Source organism: Psammomys obesus, unplaced genomic scaffold (assembly GCF_907164565.1).
Source record: "Psammomys obesus unplaced genomic scaffold, mPsaObe1.curated_primary_1811, whole genome shotgun sequence".
NCBI classification, from domain to species: Eukaryota; Metazoa; Chordata; class Mammalia; order Rodentia; family Muridae; genus Psammomys; species Psammomys obesus.
Window position 1 is genome coordinate 36,799,270 of NW_026587216.1, and position 24,589 is coordinate 36,823,858.

Here is a 24,589-nt window from a genome sequence, read left to right on the forward strand (position 1 = left end):
CTTTCTTTCTTTCTTTCTTTCTTTCTTTCTTTCTTTCTTTCTTTCTTTCTTTCTTTCTTTCTTATCTATTTTTACTTTTAATTTTGTGTATTGGTGTTTTGCCTGCATGTATATATATGTATGTGAGGAGGCCCCAGAATTAGTTACAGACAGTTGTGAGCTGCCACGTGGATGCTGGGAATTGAACCTGGGTCCTCTGGAAGAACAGCTGGTGCTTCTATCACTAAATCATCTCTCCAGCCACAGATCATATTTCTTTAAAATTTGTTTTACAGTCATCAAAGATAGCTTAATTTATTAGTACATAAGTTGGAGTGTTCAATATGCACTTCAACTCTTCAGGTAGTCCTAGTTTTGTGTAGAGTTGGTGTGTTTTAGAACAAACATGCCTTCTCTCTGAGGATAAGTAGAAACAGTGAGATCGGTGCTGCCATTAGAGTAGGAAGAAAAGCTGAAGGGGAGTGTGGTGAGTTCGGAGGAACGTCAGTGCTATGAGGCTTTTTACTTGCCATAGGTGGTAACTACTTCCTATAAGTAGTAACTCTGAAGACCGTGGCTGTGCTTCAGGGAACATTGTGGAGTTGGGATTAATTCTTGCTGTGTAGAAATATTTAGTGCTCTTTTTAAACGGTGACACTTGTCGTATATAATAAACCCATCTGTTTTGAGCTTGCTTTCCACTCGATCTCCAGAACTATGAATATTTTTTAGCTATGATTCATGTTCTTAATTTCCCAAGAAAAGCTAAACACTTCTTAGTACCTTGTTTATGCACGCGTCTCTTCACTGTGGCACATAGCAGGAGGTGCTTCTTGAACTGCATAGAACCTCAGAACTGCACATCTTCACTACCTTACTCCAGGCTGAAAGGAAAGTGAACAGGGCAGAGACAGCAGCTCAGGAATGGCTAGGGTACCAGCCTACTAACCCTGGATGGGGAAAGTGCTCCATGGACAGCTAGTTTTCCAGCATCAGTCCAGGGAGGAATCAAAATCTATCTTTCAGCATCTGAAATGTGCAGGTGAGCTGCTGGGGAAGGATTCTTCTAAGCTTTAAATGTCTGCCATTTCTTTAGTGTTCAGTGTCTCCTCGTGATAATTTTCACAAAGTTTATGTGAACAAGCACTTTTTCATAAGGTTTTTATCAGAAATATTCAGCCTAAAAATGATATTACATCAGTACATTGAGGATTTACACACAAACTGGAACAAATGATCTTTGTCCATGTTTTTCTTACTAGTTGAGTATGGAATGGAACTAAATTAACCACAGTTGGCTTTTAGTAGAGAGATGTCACATTGGAAATAGAAAGCAGTTGATGTTGACAGATGTTTTCTTGTAAAGGAAAAAGGCTTTAGCTTAGGTCAGCTGACCTCTTTAATGGAAGCAGATTCCCCATGGAGGACCTTTGATGTTCAGGGCACAGACCTAGCTGCTAGGAGATGGAATAGGGGAGGGTAGGAAGTGGGGTATGGCTCTTCTGTTCCTACTAGATTTTAAAACATTCCTCCTCCAGCCACTGGCTAATTGTTTTTCCTAGGGAGGGTGGTATGTGTGGTTTTGGTCTTGAGATGTCCTGGCAAGAAGTTTCAGAAGAGTGTAACATTCCTTCTTGTCTTGCCCATTTCAGCAAACTGGCAGTTCATATTTGTGAATTGTTTTATAGTAGCCATTAGGCTGTAGCTTTCAGCACCACATAATCAATCGTAGAACTAATCTTAGTTCCAAACCCAGACAGCCTGTCTTCGTCTGGTATGCATGAAGCCCTGATTGAGTCCATCCCCAGCAGTAAGTCGAGCAGAGGGGCACATGCCTCTAATGCTAGCACTGGGAGATGGAGGCAGGAGAATCAAGAGCTGACGGTAATATAGCCTGGACTACATTAACTGTCTCAAATACCAAAAAAAAAAAAAAAGAAAGAACATGCAGTTGATTTATTTGCAGGAGCACTGCTGAGCATTGACTCTAAGACGTGTAAAGTGGTGTCACTCAGTTTTTAAGGTACACCTAAAAATTTTAGTTTGCAGATTTCCTTTAGGGGAAAATGATTGCTAAAGTGCTTAAAGTGAAACTAAGTAAAACTTTGAGTTGATAGTTTATTTTGGGAAGTACTAGATTTGATATATAAATAATGTAAGAAAGATACGTATGCATTTTTGTTATTTGCTAAATTTTGTTTTCTTTTCCAGGCTCAAAATGCCTTTTCTTCCAACCCTGCCAACCAAGCGCTTTTGATGGACGTTTCTGCTGCTCCTTCTCCAGATGGAAGTAGGTTTATATTTTGGTCTCATTTTCTTTGGACAGAAATACATATGAAGCCTCCACCCTCTCCCTGAAATTCAGAATCTAGGATTTTGTGTTGACGTGTTATATGAAATCATGATCAATGATCTAGTAGCAATAAAAAAAAAATGGTTTATTAAAGAACTAACTTGTACTTAATCAAGAGAATGTGATCTGTGAGTATGAAGAAGTGTTTCAGGGCATAATAAAATTCTTAGTTTGAGTCCTAATCCTTAACATAGTCTGTTCATTAATGGGAAAAACACTCTTTGATGGGAGCTACAGTTTTTCTGACTACCGCTGCTCTTAGACATTCTGAACTGCTTCTTCCTTACCTTTGCCACAGAGCTTGGGAAGTTTCCGACTGTCTCCTTTTTGGGACTTTCCTCTAATCTAAGGGTTGCTCTTCAGACTCCATAAATCATAATCTGTCCCCTTTCCTACTGAGTGAGGGATTCAGGACAGAGCCTGTGTGTAAGACATTAAGATAGAAAGTAAAGGGTAAACTCTTAAGCTTTTGTGACCTTTCACTTTCTGTTGCTATCTAACAGTATTCTTTGGAATGAATCTACTCTGAAATCAAAATAGATAGGAAAAAATTGTGGAAGTAGCTTTACTGTTAGCTTAAAGGTTAACTGTTGTTAATATTTAAAAATTCTGATTTTGGGCTGGATATACGGCTTGGCAGTTTAGAGCACTGACTGTTCTCCCTGAGGTCCGGGGTTCCATTCCCAGCAGCCACATGGTGGCTCATAACCATCTGTAAAGTGCTCTATCTGCATGCCCGAAGAGGGCCTGTAATAGAGCACTCATATACATAAAACAAGTAAATAAATCTATAAAAAATTGTTTGTCTGATTTTATTGGAATATAGCTGTCATTCTTTTTTTTTTAAAGTGTTGGTATAACTTATTTTTTTCCTTTATTATTATGTAGAGATTTTTAAAACATCTTCATTTATTTCAAAGAAGTAAGTATGGCTGTCATTGTTAAAGTGGTAGGAAACAGTAACTTTACAAGCTTCTGTTAGTGAAGAGGAACCTTCATATCCCATAGCTGTTTATGGGTGAGTTAAGCAGTTGTGATAGGATACATTTTGGGTGTTTTGACCTGAAGAAATCTTGCCATAATCCTATAATTCTAATGCGTTGGGATTATGTTGAGCAACAGAAAGGGCAAGATCATTTATTTGGAAAATTATTTTTACTTTTGAGTAGTCACCCCTCTATATCTTTTAATTTCATACTCTAAATTTTATACTTTTGCTGAGAACACATACAATTTTGTCTTACTTTCCTTAGGGAAATGCAATAGCTATCAGCGTTGGGTGGCATTGTGTATAAGGAGTGTCCCGCAGGGGTCAGAAGTAGACAGGAGGATTTGCATGGGTCTGTTGATGGCTGATGATCTTATTTTGTGTCTTCTTAATTTTTTAGATCTTTAAAATCCTACCTATCCCTGGTTGATCTCAGATTTGTGGAAGTCTTGTTTCTGCCTTGCGGGGTTTATAGCCATGTGCCACCATGACTGTTTTAAATGAAGGACTTGAACACCTGCAGATTGTGGTCTGTGGTGGATCCTGAAACCACTGCCTCATGGCCAGAAAAGGGTGACTGGGTTAGAAAACTCAGACTGTTTGAGATGGATTTATATTTTAGGGCTTTTGCATTAAAATTTTATGGATAGTTTTCATTCTAATTATAGCAGAGATGGGTATGTGTCTTTCCATTTTATGCCTTTAAATGCATCTGAATCTTTGTATCTTAAATGTTTGTGTTATGTTATTTTATATAAAACACAGTAAGTCCATTGTAAGTTACAGTTTTGAATATTCTATCAATGCCTTTTTCTTCATTTGTTGTTTACATTAGATCTCTACCCTAAACTGTATCCAGAGCTCTCTCAATACATGGGACTGACATTAAATGAAGAAGAAATATGTGCAAATATGCCCATGGTCTCTGGAGCACCAACCCAAGGGGTATGTACAGGATAAGTTCGAATCCTATAAAATGTACTTTATACATAGGTGTAAACTCTTAACTGGTAACGAACTCACACATTTATAACTTCAGTGTTGACCTCAGCTTAGATTTTAGATTTCCTTCTAGATGTGTTTTTGAACATTATTATCCATTGTTGAATTTATTAGTCTTTGGCTCCCTTGTCTTCTGCATTTTGTCCTTTCCTAAGACATTGTGATTGGTCCTCCATCATGTTTCCAAGTTAGTTTAATCCTTTCTAGCTTTATAACTAAATTGAATTTTCTACTTTTGACATAGACTAGTACATTTACTTCTTACATATCTCACAGCAGTTCTTATTTCAAGCAGCATTTCATTGCTCATAGTCATCTGAAGTATATATCTGCCGTATTATTGTGCTCACAATTTTAGTATTCCTCTTGTTATAATTAGAAGCCAAGTTTCTTACAATTAGACTGAGATTCTAGTCTTAAAAGATAACATAGCACTTGTTGTAATTATAGTTATATACTTTATGACTGAATTCACTTCTATCCTCCTGCTTCTGTTTACAGTACCTACTGTATTACCATTTATTTATTTACAGTATCATTTATTAAAATTTCAATATTTATTGAAAACTTATTTATATGAGTCAGGATCTAGTTGAAAAAACATAGTTTTTCAACTGATGTAATGTAAGAAATTAGATAAATGGTCAGAGATTTTCCCAAAGGAAAAAGCAGAGCTCAGAACTGCAGAAAGCCAGCTGCTGTTTAGGATGGAGTGGAGAGGTGCTGTAACCTAGACAAGCTTAGGGATAGAGCCTGTTGCAGCTTAGGCCTAGAGAAGGGCTTCTGGTAGCTGCAGCTCCTGAGGGGTTAGGCAGGTTATAAGAGATGGCTCAGTAGTTAGAGTGTTTGCTGCTCTTCCAGAGGATCTGACATCTTTTTCTGAGCCTCTTGGGCCATCCACAGAAGTGGCAAATACAGAGATAAATGTACAGGCACATTGTGTACAAATAAACCTTAAAAAAATGTAAAGTCAACCAACAATAAAGTAAAAGGGATAGAGAAACAAAAAGGTTAATTGCTGTATTATAGAAAACTTGTCTTCTAACAAGAAAAATCAATTATAGCTGTTTTTTTAGTAATGGTTTCTGAGGCTCCATTTAGTGTTTCTGACCTCCTTTGCCCAGGTCTGTAGCCTGTGTTCCCTTTTTCCCTTTAACGTGATCAGCACACCAGTGCTGTACATCTGTACATGTCTTCCTCAGGGTGAGCTCAAGTTTCTTTTAGAAGCATCTACATTTACGAGGTTCTTTGGTGTGTTCTTTTCTCATGCTATCATTTTGTTTTACTTTATTTGTTTTGGAGATTTCTATTAACTCTTTTACTTATCAATATTTTATTTCATATACCATGTATTTTTTGTGCTCCGTTTAATTTTCTCCCAAGTTTCATTAAAATTTTATATATTGAAGGTCTATGTATCTGTGTAAGTTTTGTGTGAAGTGTTTCCACAATCAAGCCAGTGAATATATCTGTCACCTCCTAGAGTTACATTTTCAGTATATGGTCACCGCACAGGAAGTTTCAGTTACATAATCCTAACAGCCAAGGCTATTGCACTGTTCCGTAGAGCTCCAGACCTGTTTCTATCATTGAAAGTTTGTATACCTTGTCCATCTTCCCATTCTTCCTTTGCTCTTACTGGCACCTGACAACTTCCTGCTCTGCTGTCCTTTCCCCCTGACAGGGCCCTTCTATTCTGTCCGGCTGAGACTATGGAGTGTACATAGCAAGATCACTCCGTACTGTCTTTTAGTCCCTGACATATCCTCTGGTATAATGTCTTCCAGGGTCATTCATACTGTCCATTTGCTGAGTTTTTTGCTCGAGTTCTATGCCATTGTGCATTTACAGACAGCATCTTTACTCATTCATGTGCTGACAGACACTAGTTTCTAAGCTTTGCCCACTATTAATAGTGCTGCAGCGAACATGAGAATGCGGGTGTCATTGGGTTACTGTGATTTTTATCTCCCTTTTGCTGTATGCCCAGAAGGGAGAATTGATCGTATGGCAGATGTGTTTTTCATTTTATGAGGCTCCTCCACACTAGTTTCCTAATAGTTATTCTAAGAGCATTCAGTCTGTAACAGTACACAGAGTTTACCAGCACTTCTCTCTTTTTGATAGACAAGAGATATGAACAAATGAGGTGGTGTCATTTTTCTGGCTTTGATTTGTATCTTCTAATGATAAATGATCCCTTTCACATACCTATTATATAGCCATTTGTCATCTTTGGATAAACTTATGTAGGCATTTTACCCATTTTTTAAATTGAGTTATTTGCTTTTTTGCTGTTGAGTTTTGAGTTCTTTATACATTTGAATACTTACCCCTTAATTTATTGTGATTTTCACAGTTAAGGCTTTTGATTGCATTTGGAGCTAGTATAAGATCATCCCCAGTTCCATTGCCCTGCTCTTGGTGCTTCAGTTTTTCCTGATCCCATCGTACATGCAAGGAGACTTTCTCAAGTAGTTTAATGCAAATATTGTTATGTTGTCTCTTTATTTAATTCCTGACTTAAGACCTAGATCATATTTAAATTATTTTTAAATTGGTAATTTTATGATTATACCACAGAAAGTCTGTGGAAAATGCATGTTGTAAAAGTCCAGTGTGATGTCTTAAGTTCTAGGAAAATATGTTTGAAATGAAGGCAAAGCCCAGTATAGTCGGTAACAGAGATGCCTTCTGAGAAATGATCCAGGCATTGTTTTTAGTGCTGCACCAACTTCATGTAATGTACACAATCTGAGGTTGTATGACCTCATTGGGCAATGCAGCCTTTTGAGATTGTTTTCACTTACGTGGTTTCTGGTTGAGGCAATTTGGCAGCAGGTGATGAGTCATACACAGGAGTGCCAGTTGACTTAAAGTAACAAGCCTGGAACAGGTCACTAAATCTAAACCACCCAACGTTAATGTGAGAGTAAGCTAACAGGGGCATGAGGAAAAAACCAGTCATTATTACCAGTCATTATTGTAGAAATCATACTTCACCTGAGGAGATTTATTTATGGAGTGATATTTGTAAGAACTGTAACTGTGTGTTCCAGTTAGTTACTGTATATTACTTTCAAGAAAAGTGTTTCCAAATACTGACAGATTATGTATGTTTTCCAGCAGTTGGTAGCAAGACCATCCAGTGTGAACTACATGGTAGCACCTGTGACAGGTAATGATGCTGGAATCCGGAGAGCAGAAATTAAGCAAGGGATTCGTGAAGTCATTTTGTGTAAGGATCAAGATGGAAAAATTGGGCTCAGACTTAAGTCAATAGATAATGTAAGTATATTTTTTAATTTATCTAAATAGGTCACAGAATATTAATGTCAAATCATTAGAAATGAAAATAGTTTGGCTAGCACATCTGCAATGGGAAATTATGAATCTAAATTTCTCACTTGGACCACCCTGTTTTGAAGAAGCTATGCTAGAATTTGCAAACAGATCATGAGCTTTTCTTTTGATATTCTTTACTGAAATGAGTGATGTCACTGGGTTTATATGACCATACACTATAGTTTGGTAAAATTCTGGGCTTGACATAGGGCAGCATATGTGAAAGTTAAAAATTGACCAGTGCAAATTGGAAGTGTATTTTAAAACTAAGAGATAATTATCTCGAGATGGTTTTACAAGTTATTTCTGTTCCTAAAATTTGAACTTACTAGTACATTTGTGAACAAGTTCTTTGTAATTCAGGCAGTGAATTCCCTTCTCCACTAAAGATACAAAGCCAGGTTTCTCAAATACATTTTAAAGGGTTACAGACACGGGGGGTCTTTACCTCAGTTTATGATTTTTTTCTTTTCTTTTTTCTTTTCTTTTCGTGTCTTTTCTTGTCTTTTTTCTTTTCCTCCTTTCTTCTCTTTCTCCTTCTCCTCATCTTTCTTCTTTTTGCATTATCTTACCGGATTCTGGTTCAGTCTTAAGGCTCCTTAATTCAGTGAGTCCAACTTTCCAAATACAAAATAAGTGCCACACTGTTGAACTGAATGAGGCTGATGTTGGCAGGAAACACCAACACTGCTTTTCCACTCAGAAGGCTGAGGGCATGATTGTGTGTGGCCGTCAACACACGTCATTGTGCTTATTCAGAGTCCTGACCTCACTGGCGCTTGAGTGCAGTATACTGTAGCGAAGGTGCTTTGGGGCCCTTTGCACAATTTTAGTTTGTCTGCTTGGTCAAAGACCATGGGGTGCTGCCTGTCCATACCACTTCAAGACAGAAATCCTGTCTGACCGACCACGTTCTGTAGGAAAGGTGTAACCTTTCTGCATGTCCCTTAGCCCTCTTCTGTGTTTGTCTGTTTGGTCCAGCATCTGATTGAATTTGCATAAGCATGAATATCTTGTGAGTTAGTGGTTAGAGGTACTTTCTGAATTTCATAATGCATTTATGAAATGAATGTATGGATGAATATAATGGATTTAACATGCATTTTAGCTTCTTTAACCTGTTTATTATTTTAAGAGATGAATAAAGTGGCCTTTGAACTAAAAAAACATGGATTACCCCAAACTGTCACTTGTTTTTAAAATTTATGTAAATTTATGTATTGAGTGTTGGCCTCCATATATGCAAGTGCACCACATACACTTACACTGGTATCCTCAGAAGTCAGAAAGTGATGCTGGATCCCCAGGGACTGGAGCTATACATGGTTTTGAGCCACCATTTCGGTGCTGAGAACTGAACCTGAGTCCTTTGTAGCAAGGGCTCTTCACTGCTTGAACCATCTACCCAGGTCCCAAACTATTTTTTGTAAAGCAGTAAAATAACTCAGCACACATGCAGTGCTTGGTGTGGTCAGTACCTTCAGTGCAGAGGTTTGCATTTGGTAAAGTTGCCTTGTCCCTGTCACTTGATTCTAAGGAGGGTGGTATGATTGAGGTTGGTCAGGCAGGTTCTGACTGAGATCTCATTTATTTGTTTGTTTGTTTATTGCTTGCTTTGTTTCTTTTTAAGGAGTAACTTGACATACCATACAATACCTAAGGAAGGGTCAACTTTTTTTGTTTTTTTGTTTTTTTTTTTTTAGGTATAGCAGTGATAAATGGTAATTTTTTTTTTTTTTTGTTCTTATCTAGGGTATATTTGTTCAGTTAGTCCAGGCTAATTCCCCAGCCTCCTTGGTTGGTCTGAGATTTGGGGACCAGGTACTCCAGATCAATGGTGAAAACTGTGCAGGCTGGAGCTCTGATAAGGCTCACAAGGTGCTCAAGCAGGCCTTTGGAGAGAAGATTACCATGACCATTCGTGACAGGTGAGCTGCTATGCAACACTGAGGTTGAAATTCAAGCCTGTGCTACTGTTTTCGTGGTCTTTCAGGGATGTGTAAATATAGTTTTCTAATTTTTTTTAAAGAAAATGTTGATTTGTTACAGTGTTGCAGTGTGTGCTGGAGATTTTTTAAATTATTATTTATTACAATTTATTCACTTTGTATCTTAGCTGTAGCCCCCTTCCTTATCTCTTCCCAGTCCCATCTCCTCCCCTAGTCCACTGATAGAGGAGGTCCTCCTCCACTACTATCAGACCCTGGCCTATCAGGTCTCATCAGGACTGTCTGGATCCTCTTTCTCTGTGGCCTAGCAAGGCCACCTTGCCAGGAGGAGGATAACAAAGAGCAGGCAACCAAGTTCATGCTAGAGACAGCCTCTGCTCCTCTTTCTAAGGAACCCATGGAGACTGAGCTGCCCATCTGAGCTACATCTGAGCATGGGGTCTAGGTCCTCTCTATGCATGGTCCTTGGTTGATCGATCAGTCTTAGCAGGGACCCCTGAGCCCAGGTAAACCTGGGGCGGGGGCGGAGGTGGGTGCACTGGAGAGATGGCTCTGCGGTTAAGAGCATCGGCTGCTCTTCAGAGTGCCTGGTTCAATTTTCAGCACCCACATGGCAGCTCACAACTATCTGGTCTGTAACTCAAATTCCAGTGGGTCTGACTCCTTCATGGAGATATATATGTATGCCAAACACCAAATGTACATAGGAATCGATAAATTTAAAGGAGTAAACCTGGGGAGATAGGATTTCTTAAAATAAAAATGACACTGATCCAAAAATATTTATTAAATTCCTAGATATAATCAAAAATTGAAAATGGAAACATCTATAAAGATTTTTTTTTTTAATGTGTAAACAGAATATCATAACTTTGGGTGCAACGTTGGACCAGGTCTGGCAAGGTGTCTGTGGTTAAGAGTACACATGTTCTTCCTGAGGACCCAGGTTTGGTTTTCACAACCAAGTAGGGCAGGTCAAACTGCCTATAATCCTGTTCCAGGGGCTCTAACACCTTTTTTTCTTCATAGGCATCTGCGCTCACATGCACAGACCCACATAAGTAATTTTTTAAAATAGCAACAGCAACAACAAACGGTAACATTGCAAATAAAAAGACATCACATGATGAAATTAACCAGACTCAATGACTATAAATCCTAGACACTCTATACAGTTAGAGTAACTATTAGTTATTCTAGTAGCTGCTAGAGAAGGAGCTTTACACTAGACTTTATATTTTAAATGTAAAAATGTATTTGTTGACAGTTACCACTGTGAGCAAATTCATGAGAGTTGGAACTAGAAAAAGAAATTAGTTCATATTTTTTATAACTCAGGTTCACTGCCTGCATTCAGTCCTTTCTCTTGCCCTGGTACTTACCCTTCCTTGTTCTTTTTACATGGTATCACCTGTACCTTTGTTTATAAAGATACACTGTTGGCTAGGATCTGAATATGAAGAAAATGCTTATTTTTTAAGATTTTGTGACTTTGAATAATACTATATATTCTAAGGTTTTTTGTTGCAGATTTTCTAAATTCATTTTTCTTAAGATATGAATAGTATACACACACACACACACACACAAACATATATACACACATATATACCACATTAACATTGTCCATTCTTCTGTTGACGGACATCTAGGTTAATTTCAATTTGTTGCTAAAGTGAATAAAGCAGTCACAAGTATCTGGAGTAGGGTGTGGAGTTCTCTGGGGGAAGTGTATGCCCAGGAGTGAAGCAGTGAGCTCTTTTGATTTTTTTTTTTTTTTTGAGAAACTTCTAAACTTATTTCCACAATAGCTATTATTAATTTGCACCCCCTGTTTTTTTTTTTTTTTAAATAATAACCATTCTGATGAGTAGTGTGCTATCTCAAAGTAGTTTTAATTTGCATTTCCTTGATGGCTAGTAATACTGAACTTTTGGGGGGTAGGGGTTAAAGACAGTGTTTCTCTGTGTAGCCCTGACTGACTATATTCTGGAACTCACTCTGTAGACCAGACTGGCTTCGAATTCAGAGAGATCAGCCTGACACTTATCTCCTGAGTGCTGGGATTAAAGGCATGTACCACCACTACCTAGGTGAACTTTTAAAATAGTTATTGGGCATTTTAAATTATTTTGAAAAAAAAAATGTTATTAAGGTCATTTGTTGATTGGTGGTCTTCCTTCCTTACTGTTTAGTTTCTGCAATTCTCTGTAAATTCTGGATAATAGCTGCTTGTCTGACGTGTAGCTGGTAAAGATCTTCTCCATGCTCTGGGCTGTGTGTGCTGCTGATTGTTGCCTCTGGTGTACAGAAACACTTTTCACATAGCCCCATCTGTTGATTTGTGGGGTTAGTTCCTTTACTGTTGGTGCTCTATTCAAAGAGGTGTTGCTGACCCCAGTATCTTGAAGGGTAGCCCCTTGTTTTCTTCTAGAAGTTGGAGCATTTTAGATTTTTACATTTAGAATTCTTGCTCATTTTTTTTTTCCACAAAGTGAGTCTAATTTCGCTCATCTACAGGTAGAAATCTAGCTTTGCCAACATTATTTATTGAGTAGGCTTTATTCTCATTTTATGTTTTTGCCTCCATTGCCAAAAATTACATGGGTATAGCTTTGCCATCTTTTTTATGGGCCCTCTGTTCTAGTCCGTTGGTCTTCTGTTTGTTTTTATGCCAGCACCAGGCTTTCTTCATGGCTATAGCTGTGGAATGATCTGCTGTTGAGTAGCAGTGTTCTTACTCCTTAGCATTGCTTTGACTGTTTCTGGTCTTGTAAGGTCCCAAATGAATTCTTGGTTTGTTTTTTCTAAGTATGTGAAGTCTGATATCAGAATTTTGATAGCTATTGCATTAAATCTATGAATTAATTTTGGTGTAGTATAGCTATTTTCACAATATTGATTCTCCCAGTTCACTTGCATGGACTTTCTATCACATGTGATTTTCAGTATCTTAAAGTTTACGTTGGGAGAGGTCTTTCACTATTATAGCTTGGTCTTTCACTTCTTTGGCTAGTTATATTCGTAAATAATTTTGAAAGGGAATATTTTTGTTACGTATTTTTTAAAAAAAGATTTGGACCAATAGGAAAATACAGCTGCAGATTTTCATGATGCAAACAACCCAGGTGGCCTCAAAGTCTTACATAACACGATTGTAGAGTTGCAGAAAGGGAATGAGTATTGAGTGGCACAGCAGTCTCTGAGGCTGACAGCTTTGCGGCCTTTTAAACTGTAGCATATACTTTACTTCCCAGTCAGGCTTGAGGATCCTCCCTCATCGCTTCTCTGGTGGTTTGTTCAAATTAGAGCAAAGTTTTGCCTGTAATCGCAGCTCTTGGGAAGATCAGGGTATACATGATGAAACCATGTCTCATAAACCAGTGGAGTCAGGATGGTTCAGTGGGTGAGGCCACAACCAGGCCTGACAACCAGGGCTGGTTCTCAGGGCTCTCATGGTGGAGAGAACTGATGCCTGCAGCTTAGGCTATGTGTGTATGCACACATAATAAACAAAAGAAAATCTATAAAAATGTTTGAATTGTGATGTGAAAAATAAGTCAAGGTTTAACATTTAAATGCCCTCAGAGCAGCTGGCTCCCAGAAGTGCTGAAGGTATTCAGCGATTTAGTTCAAAGCCATCTCATGGGTAATGCAAAGGATGGTGTGAACTTAAAGGAAATGTGTATTGGCAACTCCATGAAGCACTGTTTTGTTTTCTCATACTTCATAGAAGGATATCTTTGTATGAGTCAGTCAAATCATGAGACAAAAAAAGGCAGATATCCACATGTACAGTGTAGAGCCATAATAAATTATTTGCAGCATTTAGCACGAAATATTAACTAAGTATTCCATGTGGCAGAGTTTGTGGTGTGTCATGTCTATTCCATATGAAATTAAAGTTGCAGCCTTAACTCAATCTTTATGGTTACAGGCCCTTTGAACGGACAGTTACTATGCATAAGGACAGCAGTGGGCATGTTGGTTTTATCTTTAAAAGTGGAAAAATCACATCCATAGTGAAAGATAGTTCTGCTGCCAGAAACGGCCTTCTCACTGATCATCACATCTGTGAGATCAATGGACAGAATGTCATTGGCTTGAAGGTAAGGAACTCACTTGACCCTGGTTTTGGTACCATTTTATTTTAGAAAACGTCACTTAGGTGGTGTGGCTTTTGTGATGACCCCCAAACACTGAAATTTGGTGGTAGATAAGTGTAGGAGCTGGGCTCTGGCTCGAGCTAGCTATGGTCTTAGGCTATCACAGAAATAACTCTGGGGCATGTTATCTTTCCTGTACCAATGCAGCTAAACTATGATTCCTGGCCTCCCTTCAGCTAGACTTCTGTGGAGACTTGGACAGGGAACGGTTTAGACATTCTGAATGGATGAATGTCCAGCTTTTTTCAGTTTAGAAATATAGAAAAGGAATAAATCTTGGTATATATTAATACTTTGTTTTTATAGATTTCGATTAAGACTTTAATTAATGAATTCTACAATACAGTTAACTGTATATGGGGCAATCTACTCTCAAATAAGGACTTCGTTCAGTACCTTCAACTTTGTTATGTTCAAATTTGTTACGAAAATTTCCCCGCCCAATCCCTACCTCCAGAGATACTAGCAAGACAACAGCAAAATACAGTGTTTTTTTACCTAACAATAACAGTTTTATGTTTCCTAACAAAGCCTCAGTGAAATGAAATTCTATTATGTTTCATTAGGACGCTCAGATTGCAGATATACTGTCAACAGCTGGGACTATAGTTACCATCACAATCATGCCCGCTTTCATCTTTGAACACATTATTAAACGGTAAGTGGATATGCTCACCATCACCTGATGGAAATGTAAACACTTCTTTTGGCCTGCAGTTCTTAGAGAAATCTGCTCATGATGCTTCATGGTGGGGACTTCTCACCTGTGAGATATCATGAGTAGCTGTTGCTGTTGTTTCCAGTGTCTCAGGAAGTAGAGAAATGCATGACACTTGCTATCTGTCCTCAGGAACTAAGGCGTGTAAATTCCATGAGAGCTGACAAGGGCCAGCAAGGGTGATTCTATCCAGAGCTTTTCAACTTCTGTCTCCTTTCATAATTGTTACCATGCTATCTTGGAAACCCTTCTTTCAGAATCCTGATACAGCACATGAAAATGAGATTTGGAATATACATAAATATAACCTTTGTAATGAAAGTTTTGGCATTTGGGTAGAACACAGCTTAGCTACGGAGGGGGAAAATGTTGTGAAGACTTGGTTGTTCTGTAGTCTTTTTTAACTATTGGTAGGTCCCTTTTCCTCCCCCCTCTCCTTCTGACTCATCACAGCCTTGCTATTTCATGTTCAGCTGGCAGTATTTGCACCTTCTCTAACATGTCTATCCCTAATACAAACAGGGACAGTTTCTGACAACTAGTTTTCAGTTCCTTACATCTGAGCTCATTTAAAGACCTTTCCTTCTCCCTCAAATTCATCAATGACCACAGGTGCTAACCTGGAATTGGGGTGCTAACATGCATTGTTTGAAAACTTGTAGGATGGCACCAAGCATTATGAAAAGCCTGATGGATCACACCATTCCTGAGGTTTAACAACCTTGTACAATGCATCACAGCTGAATGTTTCGAGTTTTCTTCTTCGGCAACTTCTCTATTTCGCACATGAAGCTTTCCTGGAGCCAGGGAGAATATGCTGCATGGAGACCTTTCTATCTCCCACCATGATTGGGAACCTCACTCTTATGTGATGTCTTCTTCAGATTTTAAGATTGGTGTAGCCTTATCCTGGTTTACAGATGTGAAACTTTCAGAAGACTTATCGACTTTCCTAGACTCAGTTCTTTACTGGGGACCTAATGATTTTATAAGCCATTGTGATTAGGATGTCGATGTAGGCTTAGCTGTGACTGAGAACTGGTTGCTTTCTCCTAGACAAAGCACAGCGCAGGTCATGTGCTTCAGCTCTGTGGCATAGCTGGACTTTAGTACATCAGCATAGTACCTTTAGGATGATTGCCTTTGATGGTCATTTTTTTAAAGTTTTCTCTGTGTGAGTGTGTAAAATTCAATTAATCAACACTGGTTTCATTCCACAAAGCATTATAGAGTGTGTTAGGTTGCAAGAGACTCATGATTGTCACTACTAAATTTTAACTACCTTTACTTAATATGCTTCAACTGTCGCCTTAACTGCAGTAAGCATTTAGATAGAATACAAGCCAAAATAGAATTATTGCTGCCTTCTGAAACTTGAGATGTTAGCTCTCTATTAAGCTGGACTGTGCTAGTCCTGAGCAGCTTACTGGTAAAGCAGAGCTGCCTAGTTGTATCAAAATTTTCTAGTCACTGCATAAAGTTAATGCCTAAAAGTTGCCATATCGCTTTCTGAAAACAAATTGCTATATATTTCATGTAAAAGTTGTTATACTAAATAGAACAAACTTTGGAACCTCCTTTTCACTTGTAGATTAAGTGGTGAATAGTTAATTTGTCATTTGAATCCTAACATTATGTAACTTAACTATGTTGGGGTGATTTTGGAATGTTTCCCTAATGTCATTTTAGTTTGTTCCATTTCCTGACTCCGTCCTGTAAACAACAACAACAACAAATGGCAATGACACTTTAATCAGATTTTTTTTTTCTCTTTGGTTTATGCCTATCCTGTTCTTTTTTTCTGATATCCTATTAAATGTATAAAAATGTTAAGTTTTTGTCTGTCTGTTATTTCGTCAGTCCTTTCACTGTGAGGTTGACATCCAGGGTTTCTAAGAACAGTCCTAGAGCTAAGTCTGTGCTTCGAAATACACTTGCTGGGAGCCCTAGATGGCCAGGCTGGTGGCCTCTTCACCCTGTACTTGGTGTCGGTGGTGAAGGGCCCTGGTGAGGCTGCTGCATCTCTGGTTAAACGAGAGTGCGGCCGTACGAACTCAGTGCCACTTACAGCTCACGTTGAAGATTTTACTGCTTTGGTCTGCTTTGGGAGTTCTCTTTACACTACAACAGTGCTTTCAACTGCGCAGAAAATCAGTAATCACATGGTTGCTGTTCAGAGACTGAAGCTAAAAGAAAATCGTTGCTATTGCTGTATAGCTTACCTTGTTGCAAAGGTACACTTCCCAACTTGATTATCCACCTTGATTGTGAACATAGGTCCAAAGGAAATGAAATTACATTTGTATCATTAAATACGGTTTTTATAGAAGGATTAATTCTTGTGGTTCTTAAAGGAGATTATTAAATAAGAAAAGGAAAAATGCTTTCATTACAGAAAAATATTTTTAATGTAGAAAAGATGAACATTTAGTAGCGTAATGAAATATAAACCGTTACTATACACAGTAATAGACTTATTATAAGAACTGCTATTCCTCCCCCAGATTCTTAGAATCTGGGCACACAGCACTGCAGAAAGGAGCCAGTCCATGAAAACACATCGAAGAACCTTGTGACTACTGGGGCAACTTGATTAGACGTCCTGTTCATTGTCTGGTCAACTGAGTTGGCCAGTGCTGCCCGATGTGTCCTCTCCCACCCAGGACAGTCTTCGAACCATCACATGTGACCTGCCTTAGGATGTTCTTTTCCCTAACAGTTCCGTGTTTTATCTGCCTTAATGGATGACAATAAATGGCTTTGAGTGAAGTCACCATGATTTAGGAAGTTGAAACCACAAATTCTTCCTGTGGTAAAACTTCTAAGTACTGTCATTGCACATTCACCAGTTAAAAGTTTGGTTCAAAAATACATTAAACAGAATTGAACTTCATAGAGAGGAAAAGGCACTTAATACTGCAATTTCCAAAACATAATCTGTCTGTCTTCCCCTCCTGTGATGATACTACTGCACTGTTCGTTCATCCATATGCATGTCACGGCACCTGAAAGACACAGGAGGGAGGAGGGCAGTGCTGATGCTGCGCCCTTACAACGAGGAAGGGGTTGCTCCACTTTGTCTCTCTATAATAAAAGACTGTAAGCTTCGAAACGCTTCTACAAAGAAATGAAGTGACTGATGCAAACACACACCTTGGCAAATGGTGCCAGAAAAGTCAAGAGTATGGAAAGGGAAGTGGGCAGCCTGTGGCCAGGCTGGCGGATTTCCACCTTTTCCACTGAAAAGTTTACATGAGTTGGCAACTGTTTAAAAAAAACCATGAAACTGAGGGGGAAAGCATAGCTATGTAATTCTGAGATACACATTTAAAAAGGAGTAAAGCATATGAAATTGTATGACAAGAAGAGTTGAGGTAGGTAGTGAAGTCTCAGTGGGAAGAGGTGACAGTTAAAGCAGCGCCCCAAGTGGTCAGGAGGGAAGCATGCAAGTGGACCGCACCGACTATCCAGGGAAAGGAGGGAGAAGAGCTGTCCATGACACTGTGTTGTGCAGTTCTGTCCACAAAATGCTTTAAGGTCCGGACGGGATTCACCAGAAAACATCCCCTCAAGAATGGGATGTAGAAGTTGCAGCCTGTAGGTAGGAGGACCCCTTAATTTCCACAGTACTTGATTTGGCATTGTCTTGGTTAACTGCTTTAGTTTTAAAATTGGTTACACAGCATTGCCATTTCTCTGTGTGGAAGTAAACACTTCTTTCGGAGGCCAAAATAACTATAAATCTTAAGGAACTTGAAAGGCATAACCACTGGCCAATCAGAATGTGCAAGGGAAATGTGAATAATCCAGAGAATACAGGGAATGCTGTCTGCCTAGGAGGGTGTTCCCTGCTGGAAATGCAGGCCTGAGTCAAAGATCTCATCAGCAGATGAAGGTAGCTGCCCTCCACTCACCTGTGTGGCCCTGGATCCGCTCACTGATTTTTGCTCCAAGGAGGTCCCAAACAAGCAGCTCCCCAGATCGACTTCCAGATAAGACAGAATTTCCATCCCACACGAAGCACCTGCAAGCATGATTGGGAGACAGTCCTTCATAAAGGAAGCAGTGACCCTGGTCAGGCATGACCACATGAAATGATCATGGACGGACATGCTGTAAATGCCATTGCTGCCAGTTGGCAACTGTACCTCTGCGGCTCCTCTGAGGCCATGGAGGAGATGAGCATGCCTGTCTGCACGTCAATCACATTGAGACAGCCGTCTGCGCCTGTGCTGAGGACGTGGCGACTATCTGCCATAAACACATACATGGAGCCGTATCAGAAAGTGGGTCTGATTACTCAGACTTTATTTCTGAGTCTACTGCCTGTTTTATTTTCCTTGGGTTCCTTGTATTCTTGAAATTTTTCAGTTTTTAAGACTATATAATGAGATGGAGATGACCCTTTCTACGAGTTCTTTTCCATCATACATGCTGATTCCTCCAGCTGAGGAGTTAAAAGCAGTATCCAATTTATAAATAACCAGTGCCAAAATATATGTATCCAGACAGGAACCAGCTTTAGCTACAGGCAGAACCTCTCATGAGTAAGAATGTTGTTCTCTGAGTTCTAGCTCAACTTCTGTCAGGAAAGGATAATACCTACCTGGGCTAAAAGCAGCATCACATACTGCCCCTGAATGGCATGAAACCTGGTGTAACAAAGTGGCCGTAGTGAGGTCCCAAATATTCACCATTCCTTCTTTGGTGCCAGAAACTAATAGTGTGCTTACAGCATTTAAATTAATAGTATTGACCTATGAAGAAATAGTGAAAAATAGTTGACTTTCTACTCATTAACTATGCTCTTCCCACACTCAATAAAATATACACCCACAAAAATAAAAATTAAACAACCGTGCAGTGTCTGGTACAGCTGATATAGTTGTATTTTAGTAGCATCTCATCAAATGACCATTTATTTTAAAATAAAATTCCATGCTAGAAAAATACAAGTATATGAAATAATACAGGGAGTTTTAATGCTGTTTTCAAATGGCCTAAACTAGTCTAAAAAATAAAAAATGGTTAAATCCATGTGAATGAAGAGATGGCTCAGGCTCAGTGGTTAACAGCATGCACTGTTCTTGTAAGAGGACCTGAGTTCAGTTCCCAGTGCCCATATCAAGTGGTTTACAACAGGCTATAACTCTAGCACCAGCAGATCTGATTCCTTGTTCATACACAAACACACTGGCTCTTACCTCCTCCAATCCATCCTGCCACCTACAAACTCACTGTCATAATTCTAGATCTGCAGTGATGAAGTCTTCACCTGTGAACCCCCTTTTCCTGGCCTAGAACTGTGGTTTGGAGCCCTCTGTCCATGGTCCAGTTAAACAGCTCACTCATCTTAACCAGACCTAGCTCAGGCGGTGTATCATCTGGCCTAGAAGGCCAGAACAGCACACTAGACACAACCAAACAAGTCCACGTGCCCAGGTCAAGTCACAAATAGAAATAGTGAAAGCCCAAAGCAGCATGTCTCCTCAAAATCACTTATCCTCTAGAGGTGTTCTCTAATGACAACTCCATAGATGAACCTTAGGACACAATTTAAAAGAACAGTCATAAATTTTATCAAAGAATTAATTCATTTAGGAATTTAATGAAGATACAATCATTTCATTGTACATAAGTACAACAAACAACCTGAATGATGGAATGATATCCAAAGAACTTCAGTAAAGATAATTCAGGATTTGAAAACTAAATTCAATAAAGAGATGGAAACACTGAAGAAGAAACAAGCCAAAATGAAGATGGAATTGATTCAATAACCCAATGAGAAAACTCAGAGGAAAAAACCTTTCAAGTAGAATGAATCAAGCAGAATATAGAATATCAGGACTTGAAGATAGAGGATCTAGATTATGGTAAGCAAAGAAAAGGAAATATTTTTAACATATAGAAAAGCCATTTATAGAAAATAGGGAACACCAACAAAAAGTCCAGATTTTCAAATTACAGGCATAAATGAGGGAGATCCAAGACAGTGGCATAGACCAGATCATGGAAGGAAATTTATTAACCGAAGGAAAGACATACCCACACGAGAAAGTATGGACAGAAGAAGCACACAGAACCTCAACTAGACAAGACCCCAAACAAAACACCTCAGGAGCATGTCACAGACAAAACATTAAATGTACAGGACAGAGAAAATAAAACTGCAAGAGAAAGAACAAGTCAAATGCCAAGGAAAATGCATGAGAATAATTGCTGGTTTCTCAGTAGAAACTCTGAAAGCCAGAAGAGCCTGAGCAATGTATTCCAAGTTCTAAACGACTAAGGGCCAACTGAGACTACCGTATCCAGCAAAAGTGTCTGCCATAGTTGAAGGTGAAATAAAAACTTTCCATGGTCCAAACAGCCTGAAAAAAGCCATATCCAAGTTAAAAAACAAAACTGCAAAACAGAAAACTGGAAGTAATACTCTGAACCAAGGAGAGGAATAAGCATAACCAAGTGACTCTGGAAAGAAAACCAATGAAGCCTAATTTAATAAATAAGCAACCAAGAGTAAAGCCAGAAAAAAAATCAAACTGACCACAGTCCATACAGACCTTTCAATAAATATTAATAGATTAAAACCCCAAATCTAGTAGTATCCATTCTCTAAAAACAAACAAAACAAGCCCCCCCCCCCTCAACTCAGTTTTAAATATAGGCACCTCCTTAAAATGAAAGGATGGAAAAAGTATTCCAAGTAAACAGGATAAGAGGCTAGCAGGCTTGTCATCCTAATATGAAAAAAGAAATTTCACAAACTAATACTAATCAAAGAGATAATGAAGGGTACTTCATTCTAATCAAGGCATCAATTAGGAGAATATCACAATAGTGGCTATATATACACCAAACTCTGGAGTACCCAATTTTATTAGAAATATACTAATGAAATTAAAGACAGAGTAAGAGTCAACAATTATAGATGATTTTAACAACCCATCTTCTCCAATAGATAGGTCATCTAGACAAAAAAAAAAAAAAAAAAAGAAAAAGAAAAAGAAAAAAAAGAAACCTCAGAATGTTATCTTGTCTCACATAGTTCTAACGTATCTACAGAATATCCCACCAAAATACCAAATAATATGCATTCTCTCAGCAGCACATGGAAGCTTCTTTATAATAGACAACATGCTGGGACACAAAGCAAATCTTTGTAATAATCCCATGTATCCTGTGTAACCATTATGTAATAAAACATAAAATCAACAGCAAACTCTAGTAAGTGTATAAACTCAAGGAGATTAAACAACTCATTACTCAATGATGAATGGGTAAAAGAAGAAATCATAAAAGAAATAAAGTATTCTTGAAAATAAAAATACAGCTAAACCCCTGAGACATACTGCAAGCAGTCCTATGAAGGAAATTTATATTTAAGTGACTATGGTAAAAAAATCAGAAGGTACCTAGGTGGTGGCACATGTCTTTAGTCCCAGTATTCTTATTCTGGAGGCAGAGGCAGGCAGATCTTGGAGAATTTGTGGCCAGCCTGTTCTACAGAGTGAGCTCTAGCACTGCCAGGCCTACACAGAAAAACCCTATCTTGAAAAAAAAAAAATCAGCATAAATAATTGACAATGATGCAACTCAAGAATTTAGAAAAACAAGAACAAAACCAAGTGGCTAGTAAAAAATAATAAAAATCAAAACAATTAAATAAAAACAAAACAATACAAAGAATCAATGAATCTTAAGAGCTGGTTCTTTGAGAAGATAAACAAGATTGATAGGCCCTTATCCCAATTAAGCAAAAGAAAGAGATGGCCCAAATTAACATAATAAAAATATGAAGGAAAACATTACAACAGACAATATAAAATATAGAACATTATAAGGCAATAGTTTAAAAACCTGTTCTCCATTAAGTTGGAAAATCTAGAAGAATTGGATGAAATTCTTGACTCACCCAAACTATCAAACTTAAAACTAGAAGAGACCAACAACCTAAGTAGACACACAGAGAGGAGTATATTGAAAGAGTAATAAAAGCCATCATTCTGACTAAAAATGTTCAGGCTCAGATGGATTTATAACAGAACTTTCACAACAAATCCTTTTAAGATTCTTCACCCACAAACTCTTTTCTATGAACCCAATACTACTCTACTACCCAAACCAGGTAAAGACACACACACACACAAACAAAAACCACAAACAAGTTAAAATTTCCTTAATAGCATACTGATAAACCAAATATAAGTCAGGCAGTGGTGGTGCACACCTTAAACCCAGCACTTGGGAGGCAGAAGCAGGCAGATCTCTATGAGGTCAAGGCCAGCCTGGTCTACAGAGCTCTAAGACAGCCATAGCTCTACAGAGAAATCCTATCTTTAAAAAACCAACCAACCAACCAACCGACCAACCAACCAATCAACCAACCAACCAACCAACCAACCAACCAACCAACCAACCAACCAAAAAAAAAAGCACATATTCAGAAGACAGTATTGACTTTATTCTGGAAATGCAGTCAGTTCATGCAGTTAGTTCAAAATACTTAAGTAAATAAACGTAATAAATATGTAAATGGACTTGAAGACAAACACCACATCATCTTAATAGACACAGAAAAATCACTTGTCAAAACCATGCTTTCATGATAAAAGTACTAGACAGAATAGGTCTGGAGGGAACATGCCTCAACATAATAGAGGCCAACCCATAGCCAATATTATCCTGAATGGAGAAAAATGTAAAGCAGTCCCATAATCAGGAGCAAGACAGGGCTGTCCACTCCACCCACTCTTTTTCACTCTAGTGCTAGAAGCACTAGCTGAAGCAGTAAGGCAAGTGAAGGAAAGATACAAATAGGAAAAGTCAAACTATCCCTATTTGCAGATAGTTTGATGCTATACATAAGAGATCTCAAAATTTCTACTGTAAAACTTGGAGAAATAACAATTTCAGCAAAGTTGTAGGTTTACAAAAATCAACTTAAAAACAAAACAGTAGCCTTTCTATACATGAACAAACATACCGAGAAAGAGATTATGAGCACACTTCCACTTACAATAGCATCAAACACAATAAAATATCTGCTAAGTGGGTAAAAGATCTCTACAATGAAAACTAAATTTCTTGAGAAAGTTCAAGACACTAGAAAATTGAAAGACTTCCCATGTTCATGGATCAGTGTTATGAAAATGACCATCTCACCAAAAGCAATTTACATATTCAATGCAATCCCAATCAAAATATCCACGAAATCCTACACAGATACTTGCTCAGCCATGTGACCATTACTGCCCTATTAACAATAGCTAGGAAATGGAAACAACCTAAATATCCTTCAACAGATAATTGGACAGTGAAAATGTGGTACTTATATACAATGGAATACTATTTTGCTGTAAAGAAAATGAAGTTTGCCGGTAAATGGATGAACCTAGAGAAGATTATACTGAGTTAGGAAACCAAGATCCAGAAAGAGAGATACTGCATGTTCTTTCTCTCCTGCAGTTGCTAGCTCCAAATCTTCAGATGGGAGTATATAACACAGAAGCCAGGAAAGCATACAAGAACCATAGGAATAACGGGTACAGGTAGAATGGTAAGTGGAATAATGAAATGGGGACGCCACCTGGGGGAGGTCAATACAGAAGAAGAGACGAGAAAACACCAAGATTGTTTGATAAAGCCTCAAGAACTCATACTACCTTATAGTGACATGATCTTATACACAGTACACAGGTGTATGCACATGCGCACAAGAATCTAGACTAACAAATACTCCAGTACCAGGCATGAGAAATTGCCTTTGGAATGGTCACAGTAGTCCAAGTGACTCTCCAAACAACATAGGTCTTTGCTAGATCTCTTAGTTGCCTCTCAGGGGTTGACAGTGGGTCCTTATTCCTCAAGAATACACCTTAGGACACATGACTTAGATGACTTGAGCTGGATCTGACCTGAAAGCTTCTTTCCTGTGGTCTGGCTTCCATCGTTCCAGAAAATACTATGTAAGACACCAAGGGAGGGAGGCAATTAAATAGTCCTACCTAGCTGCAACACAATTACCAGCATGGTAAGATATGCATAAGAGCATATAAATGGCACTCACATATAAGTGGCAACCAA

At 38.4% G+C, this 24,589-nt stretch overlaps 2 protein-coding genes across 3 annotated transcripts in view; one reads left to right on the forward strand and one right to left on the reverse strand.

Annotated features, from left to right (window-relative positions):
* Positions 1-16,333, forward strand: part of Sdcbp (syndecan binding protein) — a 28,065-nt gene extending 11,732 nt beyond the window's left edge. The window contains exons 3-9 of one of the 2 annotated variants that reach the window (XM_055603329.1): positions 2,191-2,269; positions 4,156-4,265; positions 7,449-7,610; positions 9,420-9,595; positions 13,554-13,725; positions 14,349-14,440; positions 15,163-16,333. In XM_055603329.1, the coding sequence (XP_055459304.1) occupies positions 2,191-2,269; positions 4,156-4,265; positions 7,449-7,610; positions 9,420-9,595; positions 13,554-13,725; positions 14,349-14,440; positions 15,163-15,217 (846 nt within the window). In that variant the 3' untranslated portion in view covers positions 15,218-16,333. The remainder of the gene's footprint in view (positions 1-2,190; positions 2,270-4,155; positions 4,266-7,448; positions 7,611-9,419; positions 9,596-13,553; positions 13,726-14,348; positions 14,441-15,162) is intronic. The other variant, XM_055603330.1, reaches the window with a different exon arrangement.
* A 551-nt stretch (positions 16,334-16,884) lies between these two features.
* Nsmaf (neutral sphingomyelinase activation associated factor) overlaps positions 16,885-24,589 on the reverse strand; it is a 62,004-nt gene continuing 54,299 nt past the window's right edge. Inside the window, exons 28-31 of the mRNA XM_055603421.1 lie at positions 19,107-19,257; positions 18,649-18,751; positions 18,415-18,524; positions 16,885-17,505 (exon numbers count right to left, since the gene is read on the reverse strand). Coding sequence (XP_055459396.1) covers positions 17,411-17,505; positions 18,415-18,524; positions 18,649-18,751; positions 19,107-19,257 — 459 coding nt within the window. The 3' untranslated portion in view covers positions 16,885-17,410. The remainder of the gene's footprint in view (positions 17,506-18,414; positions 18,525-18,648; positions 18,752-19,106; positions 19,258-24,589) is intronic.